Below are 21,710 nucleotides of genomic sequence, written 5' to 3' on the forward strand. Positions count from 1 at the left end.
TTGTCTCTCCTTGCTATTCTTTGGAAGTCTGCATTCAACTTTCTGTAACTTTCCCTATTTCCCTTGCATTTTGCTTCCCTTCTCCTCTCTGCTATTTCTAAGGCCTCGTTGGACAGCCATTTTGCTTTCTTGCATTTCCTTTTCTTTGGGATGGTTTTTGTTGCTGCCTCCTGGACAATGTTACGAGCCTCTATCCAAAGTTCTTCAGGCACTCTGTCCACCAAATCTAGTTCCTTAAATCTGTTCTTTGCTTCCACTGTGTACTCATAGGGGATTTGGTTTAGATTATACCTGAGTGGCCCAGTGGCTTTTCCTACTCTCTTCAGTCTAAGCTTGAATTTTGCTATGAGAAGCTGATGATCAGAGCCACAATCAGCTCCAGGTCTTGTTTTTCCTGACTGTATAGAGCTTCTCCATCTTTGGCTGCAGAGAATATAATCAATCTGATTTCGATATTGCCCATCTGGTGATTTCCATGTATAGAGTCGCCTCTTGTGTTTGTGATGACCAGCTTATTCTCTTGACAGAACTCTATTAGCCTTTGTCCTGCTTCGTTCTGAACTCCAAGGCCAAACTTCCCTGTTGTTCCTTTTATCTCTTGGCTCCCTACTTTAGCACTCCAGTCCCCTAGAATGAGAACATCTTTCTTTGGTGTCAGTTCTAGGTGTTGTAAATCATCATAAAACTGTTCAATTTCAGTCTCCTCAGCAGTGGTGGTTGGTGCATAAACTTGGATTATTGTGATGTTGAAAGGTCTGCCTTGGATTCGTATTGACATCATTCTATCATTTTTGAGATTGTATCCCATTACAGCTTTTCCCACTCTTTTGTTGACTATGAGGGCCACTCCATTCCTTCTACGGGATTCTTGCCCACAATAGTAGATCTGATAATCATCTGAGCTGAATTCGCCCATTCCTGTCCATTTTAGTTCACTGATGCCCAGGATGTCGATGTTTATTCTTGCCATCTCCTGTTTGACCACCTCCAGCTTCCCAAGGTTCATAGATCTTACATTCCAGGTTCCTATGCAGTATTTTTCTGTGCAGCATTGGATTTTCCTTTCACTTCCAGGCGCGTCCACAGCTGAGTGTCCTTTCGGCTTTGGCCCAAACACTTCATTAGCTCTTGTACTTGTCCTCCACTCTTTCTCAGCAATTAGCAATAAACACTACTCTGGGCAGTTTACATGCAAAGTAAGATATATATAAAACAAACTGTCAAATCAATCAATAATACCCCCAAAATCATAAATGGGCACTCATAGATAATCTTCTCTGTATCATTCCAATTTTAGTATGTGTGACTGGTAACAATACCACATGAAGACAAAATGCTCTCAAAGGCTTCAGTAAACAGCATTGTTTTGAGCATGCACTTAAATACAGTTAGAGAGGAAGCCAGGTGTAGCTCCACTGGAAGCCCATTCCAAACAGAAGGGGACATAACCAAGAAAGCCTTACTTCTGTTTGATGACTTTCTGGCCTTTCTCAGTGTGCCCCCGCCTGCTCCAGGAGCATGGCCTGAGATGAATGGGTAATGCGGGTGGATGCTTTGAGGGAAACATTCTCTTCATTGCTGTATCATCACATCTGTTTCAGCTTTCCAGCTGTAAAAGGCTACCATTTAATTATTTGGTTGTTGTAGGTTGTCCGGGCTGTTTGTAACGTTCTTCCTAACATTTCGCCAGTCTCTGTGGCCGGCATCTTCAAAGGACAGGGGTTAGAACTTTGAAAATACATGTATTTATTTCCCTAAATGCTAGGTTTCTACAGCTGGAAAACTGAAATATACATAAATGGCTATTAATGATACTGTTATGAAAGTCCTTAATGCTGTCTTCCCACTGTTCTCAAAGTGCCACCTCATATTCATTTTTCCTTAAACTACAGTAATTGTAATTATCACAAGATCTGTAATAACTGACTTAAATTAACCTGTGTTAATTTAAGTCAGTTAATACAAATCTTGTGATAATTACAATTACTGTAATTTAAGAAAAAATGAGTTATGTTAAAAAAATTAACCTATGTTAATTTAATATTAACTATGTTAATTTAATATTAACATAGCCGCCTATGTTAATTTTCTGACGATAAACTTACTTTTTTAAGAACAAGGAAAAGGCCACGTGGTTCCCCAAGATTACACGCATGCAAGAGTGGGCGATGCCTTTTATGGGACCACTAAAAAAATTGAACAAATAGCAAGTTTTCGTGGATGAAATCCACTTTCTCAGGCTAAGTACACTTCCTTATTGATAGCGCAGAAAAATTGTAGACACCATTTTAAAGGGATTTTTGCCCTCCTTGCCGATGATACAGCAACGACTGCCTTGTTAAAGAGGCTCACAGCCCTCCTGTCCAGCTCCTAGAGGTCATCCTCTAAAAGCACCCACAACCATTTTAATCCCACACCCAAACCTGCAGCTGTGAGTCTGGAGAGTGGCTCACACCACCTGCTCAATGCACCATTGTCTCTGCAATCATCCCACTCCCGATTCTACAAGACCCAAGACATTTTCCTACCAAACCGCCCACCGGAACCTGCCTGGCCGAAACCCTCCCACAAAGCATGCTGGGAAGGCGAGTGTTTTAAAGGATTTTGCCAGGGTGGGTGGGTGGGGATTGCTTTCCCAGAATGCAGTGAGAAGGAGTGACGCAAATGCCTTGCGACGGCGCTTCTTCTAGGAGCTCTTGCTATCGCCAGCGGCCGGGGAAGCGGTTGCCGAAGAGATCCTTCGGAGGGGGATGGCGGAGCCGGGCAGCGCATCCTCGGGCATGGGCGGCACCGGAGGGAGCTCCACGGGCTCCGCCGTGACCGACCCGGCCTCGCTGCCCCCCGGCGACGCGCAGCTCATCGCCCTGATCGTGGGGCAGCTCAAGAGCCGCGGCCTCTTCGACGCCTTCCGCAGGGACTGCCTGGCCGACGTGGACACGAAGGTATCGCCTCTCTTCGCTTGCCCCGCACTCGCCGGCCGGCCTGCCCCGAGCAGCAGCTCCCTTTTCCTCCTCCTCCTCCCTGTCGCCTCCCAAACCCGAACTGACCTCTCTCCTTCCGGCCTTCTCCCCTGCCTTCCCTCCTCGGCCTTCTCTGTCATTAGAGGCTCTTCTCTCAGCCCCTCCTTCATGAAATCAGGCTGAGGGATGCAGGTTCCCCACCCGAGGTGTGTGTGCAGTCCCTGCCTGTTGAACCCGTTGCCTCGAGAGGTGCTGAGGGCTCCAACGCCGGAGGTAATCAAGAGAGACTTCGAGAACCACCTGGCAGAAATCTTTTGATTTGTATTCCTGCATCTAGCAGGGGGTTGGACTTGATGGCCTTATAGAGGCTTTTTTCAAATTCATGATTATCTGATTCTCCTTAAAACCTGTCCAGAAACTTCCCGATATACATCTCTATCCCTGCAAACCTGGTAGTTCCAGTATGGGGATTTCCAATGCAATTAAAACTTCAGGGAGTCTTTCAAGGTATTTACTCAGAGATTTCGTGGTCATTTAGTGCCAGTTAGTGTATGTTTAATAGGGGATTAAAGAGGCATGTTGAAGAGGCATGTTTAATAGGGGATTTTAAATATATTAATTCAGTGAACAATTTCTCAAAAATGACTAACCTTCCTTTCCCATAAAGTTGTAATTTATAACAGGGCTTTTTCTGTAAATGTTCTCGGTGTTCTTGTCTAAGCACTCTCAATGAATTCTAAGGTACAACTCTACGTCTCTTCTGGGTACACGATTTCCAAGTAACATTAAAAATACAATTTGGTTTTTAAGAAGCTTAAAACCAAAGCTGGTTGTTGGAAGAAACAAGGAACTGTCAGTCCAGTAAATTAGATTACTCTTGTGATATCATTGTGGAAACGTACTCTGCTTTTGCACAGAGGCACACCTGCCTTAACAGTTGCACATACCTTAGAAGGCCTGGCGGAGTTCCTAGGTCATCCTTCATGAAAGCCATGTGTAAGTTTCAGTTTGTTCAATACTACTGCAGTATTACAAAACTACTCTTAATTTCCTGCACTGGATTTCTTTCTGCAGGATGTAGAACAAGCACAATCTCTGTGGCCTTTCTTGCTCATTCTACAAGATGATGTAGTGGAATGGCCCCAATCCTTTTGACTAGTTACATCATAATGTCATGGCATTAATTGCAGTGGTAAATTGCTACTAGTTAACAGTGTATAATTCATTACACAGCAATAACATGAGTTGGTTCTTGACAAAGGTTGCAAGTGACAGCTTGTTAACTAATGACAGTTTGCCACTGTGATTTGCTCCCTTGTATTCATGCCAGCATAACTAACAATACGATTCTGGTCGTTATTAATGATATGGACTTCTGCACATATTGGGGCTTGTAAATGATCACTGATACAATTTACAAGTAAGAAAAGAAAGGCTTCTTAGAATTTCTCTAACCTTAAGTGTAAGACATTTGCTTTCTATAAAATGAGTAATTCAACAGGTTATTCCTAAACCAAACATTGAAGCTGGGCTTTACTGTTGCCTTCCAAATCATGTGGAAATACAGTTCCCATCAGTCCTAATCCTTTACTGTGCTGGCTGGATTTGATGAAAGTTGGAAGTTTTATATTGTCTTGAAAGCTGCATGTTCCCAATCCCTTGCATTAAAGTTTCTTTGAGGTCAGGCTCTCTGAAAACCACTAATATATGTAGCTGAAAGTATTTTCTTCCTTTTTTGCTTTGAGTTTCCTTTTTCTCCATCTTAAGGTATATTGTCCAGCCATGCATTGTTCTTGCTATTCAAAGTTTAAGGTTAGCATAGAAGACTCTGTTTCAGGGGCATGTAAAGGGGGGAGTTCCCAAGAAACCCTTTAATCTTATATTGATTGGGCTATTTTGTTTAGCCAGCCTACCAGAATTTGAGACAGAAAGTGGACAACTTTGTGTCTACCCATCTGGATAAGCAAGATTGGAACCCGGCAATGAACAAAAACCAGCTGCGGAATGGCCTCAGGCAGAGTGTGATTCAGTAAGTAATAGCTGCTTAAATAAAAGTGGCAATAATGAATCATTTTTGAACTCTTGAGGGAGAAAAATAGCTTTGCATGGGATCTCTAAAATTACTAGGTTTTTTTAAATGAGAAATTCCTCATAGATTGTGACCCTTCATATAATGAAGTGTTAAAATCCCATCGGTAGTCAACACTGTAGTCCTTTTTGGGACTTCAGCTTCCGTGTCCCGTATGGATACGGGAGCTGAAGTCCCAAAATTGCCAGAGGTCACATCTAGTTGGAGTGGCCTCTGCCAATTGGAGGGTGAGCACCTCCAGAAATGAGCCTCATATAGGTTCCCCACACAATTTAGAATGTGGTGAGGAACTGTGGCTCTTGAGATGTTTAACGAGGGGATTCAGTATCAGCTGCTTAAATAAAAGTGGGAGTGGTTGTGCATAAACATCTGGAGTTGCCCAATGTTAAAGCTTTGGTTCTATATCTTACAAAGACCCTATAAAGGTAGAGTACTTAACCAGTATATATGGTAGAGGACCATGTAAAGGGACATAATGGAGTGGTTCTATTCAGTGCAACCTCTCACTAATGCAATTCTAGTCATCTATGGCAGTGGTTCCCAAAAATCAATGCTTTTTTTAAAAAAAATCAAATTGATTTAAATGAAAATTTAAAATTTAAAAAATTTAATTTTAATACTTCAATTGTCAAATCCACCCTGTTTCCAACTTTGGGTCCCTGCATGTTCTTGGACCAGAACTCCTAGAAGCCATCACTACTAGCTGTGCTGGCCAGTATTTCTGGGAGTTCCAATCCAGGAACATCTGGGGACCCAAGGTTGGGAACCACTCACCTATGGGAATTAAGAGCTTCACTAGGTCTCAGATTTCTCTCAAGTGGGACTTGTGGCAGGTTGATGAACAGTTACAAGAAACTCAAGATTTGAAAAAGGTTGAACATTTTGTGAACTTTATAGCATTTGGCTTTAATTTGTCTTCAGTGTGAAGTGCAATGTTATACTGACCTCTGTTTCATGAAGTTGTGGGGTTTTTTTGTCCAGCAGAGTGCAGTGATGAGACACTTAGCCCCCTAAATGATTCCTGCTGATAAATTCAGTACAGTGTGTACTGTCTTCAGATTGGTAGGAACTGTTCCCTAATTTTGTGGAAGGCCAAGCTTGCTAGATATTCTGTGTACTGTATCAAATTCATTGAATTTATGAATAAAACACAATGAAATATAAAATAATATTGAGGACAATTTCTGGGAGCAATAGACAAAGTTTATACAATATAGTTTCTACAACTTTCCCATAGAGTGTTAGCACAATAACTAGTCCAAGGGAAGACAGTATTCTGGTCTTCAGAGTATGTATACAATGCCAGATGACATCAGGATCATGTCTCGTTTGGCCAACATATTGAATGGATACCCCCACACATATATACATTGCCCATAATCTGGGATTGGCCTTCTTCTCTCCTCCCAAGCTAGGAAAAGGAAAGAGGAGCTAAGTGCTGGGGATTGCAGATGCAAGCTAAGGAAGCAATAGATTCCACTTCATATCTGTAGACATAATAAAATAAGTAAGATTTTCTTTGTAATGAATTGGAGAGTATTTGGAATGTGCACTCGTGCCTTCTCATCTGACTGGTCTCAAACAAGGGAAGTGGGCTTTTTTTTTAAACCTGAAGAGTTTACAGAATAATCCTGTAACTGTATTCAAAAGTAAATTTCTGTCTGCATTGGATCTTTCTTCTCTCTAGGTGTGCATAAGACACACTCTGCTCCGGCACACATATGCCTTTAAATTATTCTTATTTATTTAGAAGATTGTTTTGTTTCTTCAAGTTACAAACATATTTATTTTTAATTTAATAAAATTGTATTACAATAAAATTCAGAAAAACTGAGCATTAAAACAGAGAGCAACTTTAAAAACAATCTGCAGCATCCAGATGCAAATTTTAAAATCACATAAGAATGGCTTGGTGATTTTCTTTAAATCTGAAGGAAAGTGAAGTAGTTGTGTTCAGCAGAGGGCCATCTCATAACCTTGGTGCTACTTTTACAAGACCCTGTATCATGTGCTGACTACCACTGTGCCTGAAGACAAAGGGGCACAAATTAAGGCCTCTAGTGATGATTGCAGAGGGTAGTCAGACTCATTACAGGAGGTTGTTCTTCAAATAACCTGGTCCTCCAGATGACTGAAAGCAGAATTCAATCCATTTCACAACACCAGAGCAATATACTTCATAAAATTGGTCCCAGCCAACATTTTGTCCATTATATTTTGTACTAGCTGAAGTTTCGGAACATTTTGAAGGGTAGTCTTATGTAGTGGATGTTACAGTAATTCAGTTTTGGTTGACCACAGCCAACGTGTCTCACCAGGCATGTGTTTTCTAGGAAAGACTCATCTGGCACTTCATGCTACATCCTGTTGTCATATGTTAACCTGATCTAGCCAAGCCTGTGTAAAGCTGATGAGGATTGACATCAGGTTTCAAAAAAGCAAAGTGTGCTGCTTATGTACTGCCCCATAGTGCTCAAAGCACTCTCTGGGCAGTTTGCAATTTATTTATGCAGGCTACACATTGCCCCTCTCCCCCGTGAGCTGGGTATGCAGTTTACCAACCTCAGAAGAATGGAAGGTTGAATCAGCTTTAAACTTGAACTCAGAATTGAACTCGGTCATGAGCAAAATCTTCATTGCAGTACTGCAGTTTAACCACCACCACGAGGCTCCTCCATCCTCCTCAGTTCCATTTGGGAGTCAGTGCACCCTTTGGATGATTTCAGTGAAAGCCCTGCTTTTTTTTAAATGGAGAAACCTGTGACTGGTTTATGAAAGCAAAATTTGGAGAAATTATTTTTTAACATTATATCTCTCCCCTAGTTACACTGGATGGTGACCATGATACTTGACTCCACAAGTTGCAAACAAAACAAAGGTAGCATTCTCCAGCGTTCTCAATGAACTATAAATACCACTAGTTAAGATATAATGCAGTTGAGCCTGTGTGACCTCCATCAGCATGTGGTGGATTAAAAGGCAAGCTTTTGTCTTGTTTGCAAAGGCAATCAAAATAAATCAGTATTGTAGCATTTCAGGATGCATTTCACATTTACCTTTGCTGAAGTGACCAGTGCTAATCTGGATGGGTCACCCCTTGACAAATTCAAAGCCAAATCGAAGTAAGTGTGGGACGGCAGAGCTGTGAAATGGAAAGATATTTGCGCATTGCGCTCGATTGCTCATAGTGAGTAAGCTTAGTGAAAACTGTTTCCATTGGAAGCAAACACATTATAAAGGCCCTGCTTGTTTTTTTTGTGGGTTCGCATCTTGTTGTGGGCTCACTGAATCTTGATCCTCTCCCTTTTCTTGATCTTTTGGCTTGCAAAAGAAGGTAAGATGTACAAAACCATTGGAATTCTTTTTTACTTGCATTTGTCCTCAAAAGTGTCCACATTGGTGCTTCGACTTCTTAAAGCAACCCCTGTACTGGAAGCAGCTGTGTCACTTCAAAGGACTGGCATACCAGAATGGCAGGAATATAGCCCTGTCTGCATTGCACGTAGCTGTCACCCCTGTATGTGACACAGTGCACGAACTGTAGGAGCTGGGAAGGCATCAGAGCAGATCTGACCAGTGAATCAGCTCAGCAAGCACATAAAGTCCAAGAGTCTAAGAATACAGATCTTGCTTAAGTCTTGAAACACTGTGTACTGTTAGTTTTCTGGCCAAGCAAGCTCACGTTCAACTTGTAGCTGCTTTTCCAAGTACTAGGCGGTGTCTCTGTTTTTCCCTCCCCTAGTTTGCTTCAGACATGACTTAACCCCGCCAGACAACCCTGCTCCCTTGATTCAACACAGCCTTGAAGTAATAAGTCATTTTAAAATTTTTTTAGTTTCTGACACACTCTGTTCCCCCCCAAAAAGCTCTTTGTCTTGGGCTGCATGTGTTTGTTTTTGTTTGTCTAGTAAGAAGTGCCTGTGTGTCTAGACTGGCAGATGTGGGGAGCAGGTGATGGCAGTGGGTCCTGGGGCAAAAGCTACCTTTTTGCTTTTTCATTGTCAGTGTCCCAGCTAGGAGGCTGGCCTCCCCTCATCTTGTGCCTATCTTCTCCAGGGCATGTATATTTTTCCTTCTGTTTGTGCCAAGACACCTTTTATTGGTTACTTTGTGCACCATCAACAGCCTTCAATCCAGAGTACTGTACTGTTCAAGCAGTGTGCTAACCAGATGTCTGCTGCGAGTTCAGAAGAAGCCCTAAAAGGTGGCAGGTTCAAAACCTGCTGGGTTTTCTTTGCAGTGGGTGAAATGCCTCCCTCTTTCAAAAGCTGACTGTGGGGAGCTGTCAGATTGCACAATATTCATGCTAATTGCAGCTGACATGATGACTCTGGAGAGGTTCCATGGGGGCATGAGGGATGGTTTTTTGAGATGCTCAGTGGCTCTTTTGTCTTTGCCAGGTCGGGGATGCTGGAAGCTGGAGTGGACAGAATTATTTCTCAAGTGGTTGATCCAAAACTAAACCACATCTTCAGGCCACAGATAGAAAAAGCAATTCATGATTTCCTGGCTGCGCACAAGAAAGAGGAATCTGTGCCAGCTCCTCCCCCAGAACCAGAGAGTCAAGATCCTCCTGCTCCATCGCAAGATGCCTCGTAAGGTCTGGCATTGCAGTACCTCTTCCTTTTGCAAGACCATATAATCCTTTTGTGTCATGACTCATCCGAGGAGCACAGACTTGCCCAAAGCTAGGACAAGGTGCTCAGTCCTGAGCTAATGCCAAAAGTACTACTAGAGGAAAGAAGTTGTGGTCATAGACTTCTCACCTTTTTCTAGAATGGTGATTTTCTTTAACATCACAGTGTGTTCTGGAGGTACTTTGAAGCTGTGCATTTTCCTGCTTCATATGTCTGCTAAGCTCAGTACAACACTGAGGATCAGAGTACATCCTCAGTACAGTAATAACCACACATTTTGGAGAGCCACAGCCTGCAAGGGACTGCCATTGTTGCAATAGTGGGAAGTTCATTTGGCTCTACAGTAATGCATTGGATCTAGCTGCAGACAGAGTGAGCAACCAGATCTGAGGTAGATTCAAGGCACATTAGCTCAAGTCCGTTTTGACTAGATTGATATCAGGCTTGATTGATCTGTAGTTCCCAGGTTCCTCTCTTTTTCCCTGTCTTCAAAAAGGGCAAAAGGGAGGAACCTGGGAACTACAGACCAGTCAACCTGATATCAATGCCAGGGGAAATTCTGTAGCAGATTATAAAGTGGCCACTATGCAAACACTTAGAAAACAATGCAATAATAACTAGAAGCCCACATGAATTAATCAAGAACAAATCCTGTTAGACTAACCTGATCTCATTTTTATTGGGTAATCTCCCTGAGAGAATTCTATAGACACTGTATATCTGGACAAAAGCAAAACTTTTGATAAAGTGCCCCATGATATTCTGTTGGGCAGGCTAACTAGGTGTGGGCTGGATAGAACAACTGGTGGATATACAGTTGGCTACAGAATCTTACTCAGACGGTGCTGTTTAATTGCTTCTTTTCAAACTGAGAGAAGGTAACAAGTGGGGTACCCCACTTCCATCGCCCTGTGCTCTTCAACGTTTTTATTAATCACCTGTATCAGAGGGTGTAGGGGATGCTAATCAAATTTGCGGATGACACAAAATTGGGTGAAATAGCTAGTACCCTGGAAGATACAAACAAAATTCAAAATTATCTAGATAGGCTTGACAGTTGGGCTGACAACAGCTGACTGAAATTCAACAGGGATAAGTGCAAAGTACTGGACCAAAGAAAAAGAAACCAAACATACAGTTAAATGATAGGGGATACCTGACTCATCAATACTACAAGTGAGAAGGATCTTGTTGTAGATCACAAACTGAATATGAGCCAATAGTGCAATGTGGCTACAAAAAGGCAAATGCTATTTTAGGCTGGATTAACAGAAATATAGTCTCCAAATCCTGTGAGGTACTCTTTTCCCTCTATTCAGCACTGGCAACTTGAGTACTGTGTCCTGTTCTGGACACCACACTTCAAGAAGGATGCTAACAAATTGGAACAAGTTCAGAGGAGACCAACAAGGATGGTCGGGGAGCTGGAAACCAAGCCTTGTGAGGAAAGACTGAAAGAACTGGGCATGTTTAGCTTTGAGAAAAGAAGATTGAAGGGTGATTTGATAGCATTTTTCAAATACTTGAAAGGCTGTCATACAGAGGATGGGCAAGATCTCTTCTCAATCATCCCAGAGTGTAGGACATGCAACAGTGGGCTTAAGTTACAGGAAGCCAGATTTCAGTTGAATATCAGGAAAAACGTCCTAACTGTTAGAGAAGGACGGCAATAGAGTCAATTACCTCAAGAGGTGGTGAGGGCTCTAGCGCTGGAGGAATTCAAGAGAAATTTAGACCACCAACTGGCAGATATCCCTTGATTTTTATTCCTACATTGATCAGGGTATTAGACTCTGGCCCTTCCATCTTCATGATTTTGTGATTCTAGATGGCCCCTTGAGTCATTTGTTCAATGTTAAGACAACTCTAACCTAATCGTACTTACTCAACAAGTCTTTTCTAGTTGGGAACTTGACATTAGATATAGAGTTTGCATTTTTTTAAAAATCATTTCACTTCCTGTATTTAGTGTCTTTGGTCTGCTTGATCATGCAAAACACCATGACAGTTTTGATTTTTGAAAAGCAGCAATTCTGAATGATATAAGCAACTTTATAATCAACCAGTAGGTATGTTTAAAGTAACAAGTCTGTTTTCTCTCTCATTTTTCTGCAGTGCATTTGTGATTTTCGAGTGGCTACAGTTGCAAAACCCAGGCTGAATCTGATTGGCAGTGGGCTACAGATCTGAAGGAGTGCAGTTTGTCAGCTAATACCAACCAGCCATGATTTGAGGGTGAAGTGCTGACAAAAGGCACAAGTGTGGTGTAAAGGAACAGGCTAAATATGAAAACATGTTATTATGGGCAGAAGTAGCATCTGTTTTTCTAATTGTGTATGTGCAGGATGGGTTGCCTCTTTGCAGGGAGCCACTTGGGAAAAGAACTTCTCATGTGATATTAGTAAAATTGATGGTGTATGGGGGTGTAGCCAGAGGGGAAAAAGGCATTCTGGGTATGCTTAATTTCCTGGGAAGCCATTGTATGCAAGAGAGCCTTGTAGACAGGTCTAGACTGGGGAGCATCGGCGTATAAACAAGCATGAAATTGACAACAGCAAAGGATCACTGACTACTAAATGCATACTTGAATTCAGTAATAATTCACTCAACAGTGCCTGTACACATCTGATAATAGCTGCAAAACCTATTCATCATTAATTTTCTGGATATATCTAAAATCAAGGTTCCAAAAGTGGTGTCTTGACAAATCTTGCAGCTTGGCTTGCTTCTCTGGCTGATCAGGGAAGCAGATTGGAGCGCTAAGAAGATTCTTTTGGTTTTGAAATTCTTCATGCGCCCATTAGAAAGATACATTAGAGTCAGAGAAGTTCGCAAGGAGGCATTTGCATTTTAAGAGTTTGACTAGCAATTCGCCAGGTGTTTTTGTATAACAAAAATAATAGAAAATATTAGTTGTCTGAGAAAGTGTCTTGTGAACTACGTGACACATTTCAAACAAAGAGTGCATACATTTGGGATATTTAATGAAATGCACTGCCCATTTTACATTTCTTAGGAGTTTGTCAGATTGAACAGCTTCAGAAATTGACTTCATGATACCTTAATTGTTAATCCAGTCAAAATCATGTTGAGAAAATTACACCTGTGTAAGAGTGATTATGTCATTGACAGGGAAAGGTTGGTGGTAAATAAAGAGTTCCTGCTTCGATCCTGGGTCCCATCCCACAATTTCCCTACACTCAGTCTTGTCATGGATGAGCCCTGAAATCAAAGCAGAAACTCTTTAATTACTGGCATTCTCTTCCTTCCAATGGTATCATCGTCTTACTCAGGGATAATTTACTCAACAGGATTTTGTCTCTTTAAAGCTGGCCTTTTGCCTTAGTTACAAGAAGATCCTCTCAGCATTAACCTGTGTAGAATACAGAATCTGAGCAGCTTCAACAGAATTTGCAAAGGAGACCATGTCTGCTCTTTCCAGTGAAAAAAGAAGTTGTTAGGTATGCATTCGGATGTCATATCATAGAGTGAGTTGCTGGTACATGAAAGAGCTTAGAATAGCCGTCTAAGTTCTTACCTCCCTAGCTTGCTGCAAGCCATGATGCATCTTTGCATCAAGACTGGCAAATTGTGACTCGATACTTGTCAACCAGCAATTCAGCACAGCTGCAAGTGTGTATGTTTTTTTTCCAAATTGTTTCCTAAGCATGTTAGCTGGAGATGCCTTTGGGTATGCATTGTTGGTTAATGTATTGTTGAATAAGACACATTGGGTTGAAACATGTTTAATGTGTTACAGCAGAATTTGGATAAATTCATCATGCATAACATATTTCAGTTTATGAATGTTTATATATGAACCATTGCTGGATATTTTTGTTTAGTTCTCACCTTTCTGGGTTTTAAAATATTAAATATTTATATTTGGGGTTTTGTAATTATTTCACACCTTTTTTCCTGTTATATGACGCTTTGGAGGTGCAGAGGGGTTAATTAAAATCATTTCCTTACATGTAGCTTTTGAGCTTACCCTGTAAACTAAACTTGACCCTGGTTTTCTCAGCAAGTGCAAACCATAGCTTGCTGGCTTAGTAACAGTAAACTACTCTGGGAGTATAAAAGCCTCAGACTTATTCATGTAGTGCAAAACTAGTGTTATACTGGACTAGCATTTGAAATTAGGGTTAAGCGGTATACAGTGGTGCCTCGCATAACGAGCGCCCCGTAGAGCGATTAAATCGCTTAACGAGGGGCTCTGGACCATCGCTGGAGCATTCGCTCAGCGATGGCCCCTATGGAGGTTTTTCGCATTGCGATGTTCGCTAAGCGATTCGCTTAGCGAATATCGCATAATGAAGCGGGGGAGAACAGCTGATTGGCGGTTCCAAAATGGCCGCCGGAAGGTCCCCGCCGCATTTTCGCGCCCTGCCCCAAAAATGGCGGCGCTATGGAAGAACTTTGCACAACGGTGAGTTTTCAAGCCATAGGAACGCATTGAACGAAGTTCAATGCGTTTCTATGGCTTTTTTATTTCCGCACAGCGATGTTTCCCATAGCGAGAGTTAATCTGGAACGGATTAACCTCGCTATGCGAGGCACCACTGTATCTGTCAGCCTTCCTAAACATGGTGTCCTCTAGATGTGTTGGACCACAACTCACCTCATCCAGCTAGCATAGCCCATGGGGCTGTTGGGAGTTGTAGTCCACCATAGCTGGAGGCACCAAGTTAGAAAAGTCTAGTCTATAATGTTCTTACCATGGAGTACATATTGACTCTGAAAGTCAGGACTTTTCCATATCTGTTCCCTTGTGTACAAAAAAGTGCTGTTTAGCTCTAATGGAGATCTCTGGATTTCATTTGAGAATGGAAATACAGAGTTCTATTTGTTCAAAACTAGGTTAGTTTAAAATAAGAAAGTATTGCTGTAGTACCAGAATCCCACTTCAGTATTTTAAAAAGATTTCTACTGTTTCCTATTTTTAGCTACCTAGGTTTTTTTTTTTGCCAGATTGAAATATCTGCTTAAACAACTCTGAATTTACAGTTGATGAAATCTATCTCAGCAATACTGCTGAATACATAATGTGAATATTTCTGTGTGTTCTTGGCAAACTTCCGACATATTGTGAAGAGCCACAGTAATTTGCTAAGCCCTTTCACTGACCTGTGCACCCTTCAACAGGATATTCAAATCTTGAACCTCCACTGCTTTCCCATTCTTCTGAAGGCCATCTTTTTCCCTTTGTTCATACCCTGATGTTTTAGAGTTCAGCTCCCAAAAACCCCAACTAGCTTGGTCAATGGTAAAGGCATGTTGGAGCTTTAATCCAAAACTTGTGAAGAACCAAATGTTCCTCACTTCTGGTCTCCAGAGTTTCAGACAGGGAATCTTTTTCCAACCCTACGTGGAATTGGTCTGTGCTCACACAAACACTTGGGTTATTTACTTCAGCTCTTAATGGGAAAGGTGAGATCATCTAAAAATTCTGACACTGCATAACATTGTCTCTAAGGAAATGAGCAAATAAAGGCTTCCAGTGTTGGAAGAAAAGTAACCAAAGGAGCTGTCTTGCATAGCCTCCTACTTCAGCACATTTAACTAGAGATCAAGTTACCTAGCTTTTTATTCATGCAGTGAGTTTAGGGAAGAGCTGAGTAGGGGAGGCGATTGTGCATGATCTTGTGGTATACAGTATTAGTGAGCTACTATTTATGTACTGCAGTGTGTTTGTGCAGGTGCCCCACAGCTGAAATCTACCCTGTAGAGAACATCACATTTAATACAGCAGACTTTTCTGCAAGTACCCCAGAACACTAGTTAAATGTTAACAGCATTGGGAGGCACATGTCCTTAAAACTCTTGCATGTGCGTTTCCAGGGCATCCTGTTCTCACTTTATTTAGTGAATAAGCTGAACTCCATGCGCAGAACTGTCGTGCAGAAAGGCCTGTCATACTGTTTTTGAGAGCTGAGGCCAACTGACACTTGCTTATGAAGAGTCTATCTTAGCAGAGACATGAAGGATGTGGATTGCTCTGAGCCTAATCCAGGTTGAGCTGTTTCATACAATGCCTCTTGATGCCCTGCTCTCTGTCCTTGTCCTGTTCTGTGGTTTTCCAGCTGGTGATCTGCCTTATATCACATGAAGCACTTGCAGTCTTAGTCCCACAGAGATTTCATGGACTATGTTGCTTGTCTAAGTGGCCCCACTGTAAGCAGCTGTTAGGACACGTTCATTTAAAACAAACTAATTCGGGGTTAAGGTGCAGCTTGCTTATGTGCTAACTTCTCTAGGTTATTTTAGAGCCTCTTCCAGCATTTGAGGAGGTTTCAAAATGTGCAGGGGTGATATACTTTTTTTTCTGGCTCTCATGGGAAGAAACGGATACATAGGTATCCTTGAAAAGGATAAAAGGCACTGAAGCCCTGAGATTTCAGGCTTGGGAATGCTGTGGATTGCAAGCTTATCAAGCTCTGGGACCTGAAAGTCAATGGTAATCTTACAGCTGACTTTGGTGAATCTAAGCGCCTTGGCAATTGCATCTTGTTTTGTTCTCTGGCAGGAATGCAGTGACCTCTTGTGAATCATGATGGAAAGATTTCAAGGATCTTTCCAATTGTTTTAAAAGTTTAATATTGACTTCTTTCTTAACCATGAACCATTGCACAGAGTAGGATTGTCAAGATTCTGTTAGATAACTGTCACACTGAATGAATTCCAGCTCCTAAGCAAAGCATATTTGGAAGTAAATCCCACTGATTTTGTTGGATTTCTATCTAAGTGTGCTAGAATCTACACAGTATATAAAATCATTGCGTGAAAGTTCTGGGCAGGAGAGTTATACTATGGCTGAGCTAATGGAGCATAGTAGCGTGACAATTGGCAGGACTGCATACATCTTCTGATGTTCGGTGGCTTTTTTTCACCCCAGATTTCCCCACCTTGGGTCCCCAGATGTCTTTGGACAGCAACTCCCAGAAATCCTGGCCAGCACCGGCTAGTGGTGAAGGCTTCTGGGAGTTTTAGTCTGGTTGTGAACAACTGGTTTACAACTCGGGAATAGGAAGAGGTTTCCCTTTTCCAGGTCATACCCAAGAATCTGCTGAATCTGCTGCTTGTTTTGTGTGACTGACTTTTCTCAGTGGCCTGTGTTCAAGAGAATAAGCTGTAGGAGCACTGTAGCTTGTCTACTAAAATGTAGGTCTTATCAAAGGTGTTACTCAAGCAGTAATTAGTTGATTTCTTTGGAAAATGTGTCTGAGGAGCAGACAGATGTATTAAGATGTGGGTCCAGAAGATTAAATGGACTCTTTTCTTTCCAGAATATTTCATAGCTTCTAATTGAAATGGTTCCTATTTCTTCAAGCCGTCATATAATACCTTGAATGTGCTAACTCAGAAGAGTATGCTAATGCCTTTAATAGGGCTCAGGAAATTGCTGCATTTTTTCATCTGATACATTCATAATGTGAACAGGCTTAAGAGATTTTCTGCCTTCTCAGCTTTCTCCTATCTTGGCCATATGTATTAACCTGCCTAGTCACAGGAGACCAGCTGTGATTAATTTTTTTCAGAAGCCCTGGCTGGGGAGCAGGAATTGTATTTTTGAAAACCAGCAGAATTCTTTCAGTGGGTTTATCTGCACTCAAACAATGGTTGATTTTAAAGCCTGCTAAGTCATTACTTTTGCTAGAAGGTTTTCAGCAGAGACAGAATATGGGTTTCACTGAAACTGTGTCTTTCCCCCTCCATCCTTATTTTGGGAAACATTTTGGTACTTTGCCTCCTTCAAATGTTAAATGCGGCAAGTGATAGTAGTGTACATTTCAAGGTTATGGGAACACTAAATATGCCCTATGCTTTTCTATCCTCAAATGAACTCTGCTGCAATCCATTTGCAAGCCTTAAATATTTTTCTTTCAGAGAAGGAATAAAGGGAAATATACTCTATACTCTAGATTGATATAATGCTTTCATCCCACTGATAAAGAATACATTTCAAATATAAAAATGTGTAACTATTTCAAGATGGCTTTTTATGGAGGAAAGTCCTGTATTTGAAGGACTGCTGGAGGACTGTATGTATGTATGTATGTATATATATGTATGTATGTATGTATGTATGTATGTATGTATGTATTTATTTATTTATTTATTTATTTATTTATTTATTTATTTATTTATTTAATTAATTCAATTTTTACCCCGCCCCTCTAGAAAACGTCTACTCGGGGCGGCTTACATCAGTTAAAACATGTTAAAATAACATATAAAAATGCAGTTATACTATTAGTTCTAATGCAGTTATACTATTAGTTCCAAGTCCTCCTTTTCGAAATGTCCCCCATTTGAAGAGCTGTCCAGTGTTATTTAAAGGTGAAGAACCAAAAGAGAAGAGATCAGGGACCTTGCAGTTGTCCATTCACAGTGAAAAATAGGAGAGCAAGTAGAAACGTCTTTTAATCACACGCTTCCCTATTAGAGTGAAATGCATTGTAATTCTGTTTAAATTCTGAAAAATCATGTCTTAATATATCATCTGTATGTATACATTGGCAAATGCTATTTTATGTAACTCAGTGGCTGGCCTTGCCCCCTGTCTAGGTGAAACATGTCTTTTTTGTTGGTGAGTAAGTGGCCACTAACTGGGGAGTGGGGTTCTTAACTAGAATTGTTTCTTACTTAGAAGCATAGTAGAGTCTAGACTCATGATTGAAATTGTTCAGCACTTTAAACTATGATAGGCTACCACCAACTCCCATTGATGTTGATATTAAGAATTCAGTAGCTCATCCAAAACAAAGACTTGGAAAAATTAGTACTACATGACCCTTTCCAGACACAGGCTCAGAAAGATTTGTGAAGTTTATTTGAAAGAAAAAAGAAAAGCAGGAAAGTGTAAGAATAATTTTAAAAATAGGGAAACAGTTTCAGGTCCAAAATAACTGTGGGTTCAGGATTACAGGATACAAAACAGAAGCACCAGAAAACAACAAAATATAAAGCTACTTATCCTAATCTACCTAAGCAGTGACATGGGTGATTCCATCCAAAGCGGAGTGAAACAGGGCTGCGTTCTTGCACAGACTCAGTTTCGGATCTTTTTTGCTGTCATGCTTTTGGAGCTGCAACAGAAGGTGTCTACCTCCGGACTACATCAGATGGAAAGCTTTTTAATCTTTCTAGATTGAAAGCGAAGACCAAGGTCCAGCTAAAATGCACACAGGACTTCCTCTTTGCCAATGATGCAGCTGTTCTTGCCCATTCTGCTGAAGAGCTCCAACAACTCATGAATCGTTTTAGAAAGGCCAGCCAAGATTTTGGATTAACAAGCAGCCTGAAGAAAACACTCTCTCCCTAAATGTTGAGCTGGATAAATGCATTGGCAAAGCAGCTACCATGTTCTCTTGACTCACAGAGAGTATGGCTTAATAAGAAGCTGAAGGCATATACCAAGATCCAGGTCTATAGAGCCTGTGTCCTGAGTACACTCCTGTACTGCAGTGAGTCCAGGACCCTTTGTGCATGGCAGGAGAGGAAGCTGAACACGTTCCATATGCATTGTCTCTGATGCATTTTTGGTATCACCTGACAGGACAAAGTTCCCAATAGAGTAGTTCTAGAAGGAGCTGGAATTTTTAGCATGTATGCATTACTGAAGCAGCGACGTCTACGTTGGCTTGGGCATGTCGTGAGAATGGCTGATTTGTTCCAAAAGATCTTTATGGAGAATTAGTGCAGGGAAAGTGCCCAAGAGGGAGAACACAGTTGTGATACAAGGGTATCTGCAAGAAGGATCTGAAGGCCTTAGGAATGGACCTCAACAGATGGGAAACTTTGACATCAGCCTAGAGGCAGGCGGTGCAGCATGGCCTCTCCCAATTTGAAGAGGCACTTGTTCAGCAGCTGAGGCAAAGAGGTAGTCCCGAAACCAGCAAAATCAGGGAGCTGGAAAGGGGACAGATTGTATTTGTCTTCAGATTGTATTTGTCTTCAGTGTGGAAGGGATTGTCACTCTCAAATTGGCCTTCTCAGCTACACTAGATGCTGTTCCAAGACCTCTGTTCAGAGCACGTTACCATAGTCTCTCGAGACTGAAGGATGCCTACAAATGCGTGGTTCTGGATTTTCCTCTATGAGTCTAAAATCTGGTACACCTTCACAGAATTGCAAAATTTTCCTCAGTAATCAGGGAGGGAATTCCTGTGCAGGGGAAGTCTTGCCTGGAATCACCCTCTCCAAGAGTGAGACAAAGCACTTTCCCAAGTTTCCTTTAAACAGTTGATGGGTCATTTCTTAATAGCTCTTAATCCACTTGGATTATCCTGTAGAATAAAAGACATCATGATACCAGAGTTTGACCAAAAAAACCACAAACCACTTTTTTCTGGCCTGCTGCCTTAATCTGCTTAAGTCTGAGAAAGATGGGAGCTAATCTCCCCAGGCCCATCATTTTACAGCCATAAGCTGGCAGAGTCCTTTTAGATAAAAGTTGTGTATGGAAGCATCTGTTCCTAGTCCTTTTTCCTTGATGTTCCAAGAGGGAAGCGAGAAGTGTGAATCTTCGATTTACCAGTTGACCACTAGTTTTATGAGGCCAGGTCCCATGCCTTTTAAAGCATGCCATTCAAGTTGAATGGTCCTTGCTCTGCTGTTAACACATGTTCTCTCCCAAAATGGTACTTCCTCACAAAGCAGTGCTTCAGCAGTCCGTTTGCAAATTAAGGTAGTGTTTACCTTTGGATAACCAATCACTAAGCAAAGCACACAAAACGCAAGGCAATATATAGGTAAGGGAAAACTCATTACATGAGAAACATATGTCATCCATCCCTTGAGGGAGTGTCTCATCTAAAACCTTGCCAAAGATATTGCCTAGTCTGACCCCAGCTGTTTTGAACCAACATGCAGTTGGGGAGATGAGAATACTGACATATGGTGTTGTGCTGTAGTTAAGAAGTTTAGTAAGATTGTGTGCGTGTGTGTGTGTGTGATAGAGATTTGGAACACTATATCAATAGCATTACTGGCAAATGGATAAAATAGGATTTGAGGCAAAAGGAGATGGATGAGAGGGACAATAAAGTTTTCATCTCATTTTTGGCAGCTACTGAGGAGTATGTGGTATGAGGGTTTGATGCTGAAGTATCTGACGTAGGGATTGAACTGTGCTGCAGCCTATTGCCGAGGCCTTTCTTCAGGCACAACGTTAGCCTGACACAGTTTCATCCCTAAGCAAAAAGTCAAAAGTGACGGCTCTCCATTCTCGCTTTCAACCATACACAGGCTGGATGCAAAGAAACATTACCCAGTTTGCTACCTAAGCAACTGTTTCCCTATGTTTTACAATAAAGCTGTTCCTATGTAAGGGCAGGGCATCGTGCATTGAATGTAAAACTAGGAATAATTTCCAAATGCTGGGCCTTTGGTCATGTGGGAAAAGCCCGTACATGTGCTTGTGCTGACTCAGCTGCAGCCTCAGCTCAGCTGCTGGGATGCACATTCTAACAGCCTCTTGTGGGTCACACTTTGGTCAAGGGTGTCACAGTGATAGCTGGTGGGTTATGCTAATTAACTTTCTCCAGCTGGCTCTCCTGGCAAGGCTGTCGCCTTAAGAAATGAGTCAGCTGGACTCCAAGCATTTGACCCACATTTTTTGTGGCTTTTTTGCTGAGCTGGAGATCCAGAAGTTGGTAGTTTTTAATAATGTATGTCTCCTAGCTGTTTCAGGCTCCAGTTAATTCAAGATTGCTTGCTCCCTGGAGGCTATTTCAGTTGTCAACTATACATGTGCAGCTTTCTGCAGCTAATCATGGACCTCTGAAAGCAGCAACTTGAAATCTAGCCAAGGTAAATATTAAAAGATTAGATGTGAGGGGACATAGAAGGAGCTTTAAAATTGCAGATAGTGGAGGGAAGGGAACTCATTTGAAGATGTAGTCTCCAGAGCAGAGATGGAGGTATTCATATACGAGTACGAATATCCCCGCACAGGTGGTGTTACCGAGGGTCCTGCCCCATGGTGCTGGACGGTCCACTCACTGATCGGACATAGACGGC

At 41.6% G+C, this 21,710-nt stretch overlaps 1 protein-coding gene across 5 annotated transcripts in view; it reads left to right on the plus strand.

Annotated features, from left to right (window-relative positions):
• Positions 1 to 1,550: 1,550 nt before the first annotated feature.
• The window catches only part of BOD1 (biorientation of chromosomes in cell division 1), a 34,271-nt gene continuing 14,111 nt past the window's right edge, over positions 1,551 to 21,710 (plus strand). For 3 of the 5 annotated variants that reach the window (XM_072990229.2, XM_078385782.1, XM_078385781.1), the window contains exons 1-3: positions 1,551 to 2,942; positions 4,865 to 4,989; positions 9,450 to 9,644. In XM_072990229.2, the coding sequence (XP_072846330.2) occupies positions 2,751 to 2,942; positions 4,865 to 4,989; positions 9,450 to 9,644 (512 nt within the window). In that variant the 5' untranslated portion in view covers positions 1,551 to 2,750. Of the gene's footprint in view, positions 2,943 to 4,864; positions 4,990 to 9,449; positions 9,650 to 11,801; positions 13,586 to 21,371; positions 21,501 to 21,710 lie in introns of those variants that run through there. The other 2 variants (XM_078385783.1, XM_020806769.3) reach the window with 2 other exon arrangements.

This window comes from Pogona vitticeps, chromosome 2 (assembly GCF_051106095.1).
Source record: "Pogona vitticeps strain Pit_001003342236 chromosome 2, PviZW2.1, whole genome shotgun sequence".
Classification (NCBI taxonomy): domain Eukaryota; kingdom Metazoa; phylum Chordata; class Lepidosauria; order Squamata; family Agamidae; genus Pogona; species Pogona vitticeps.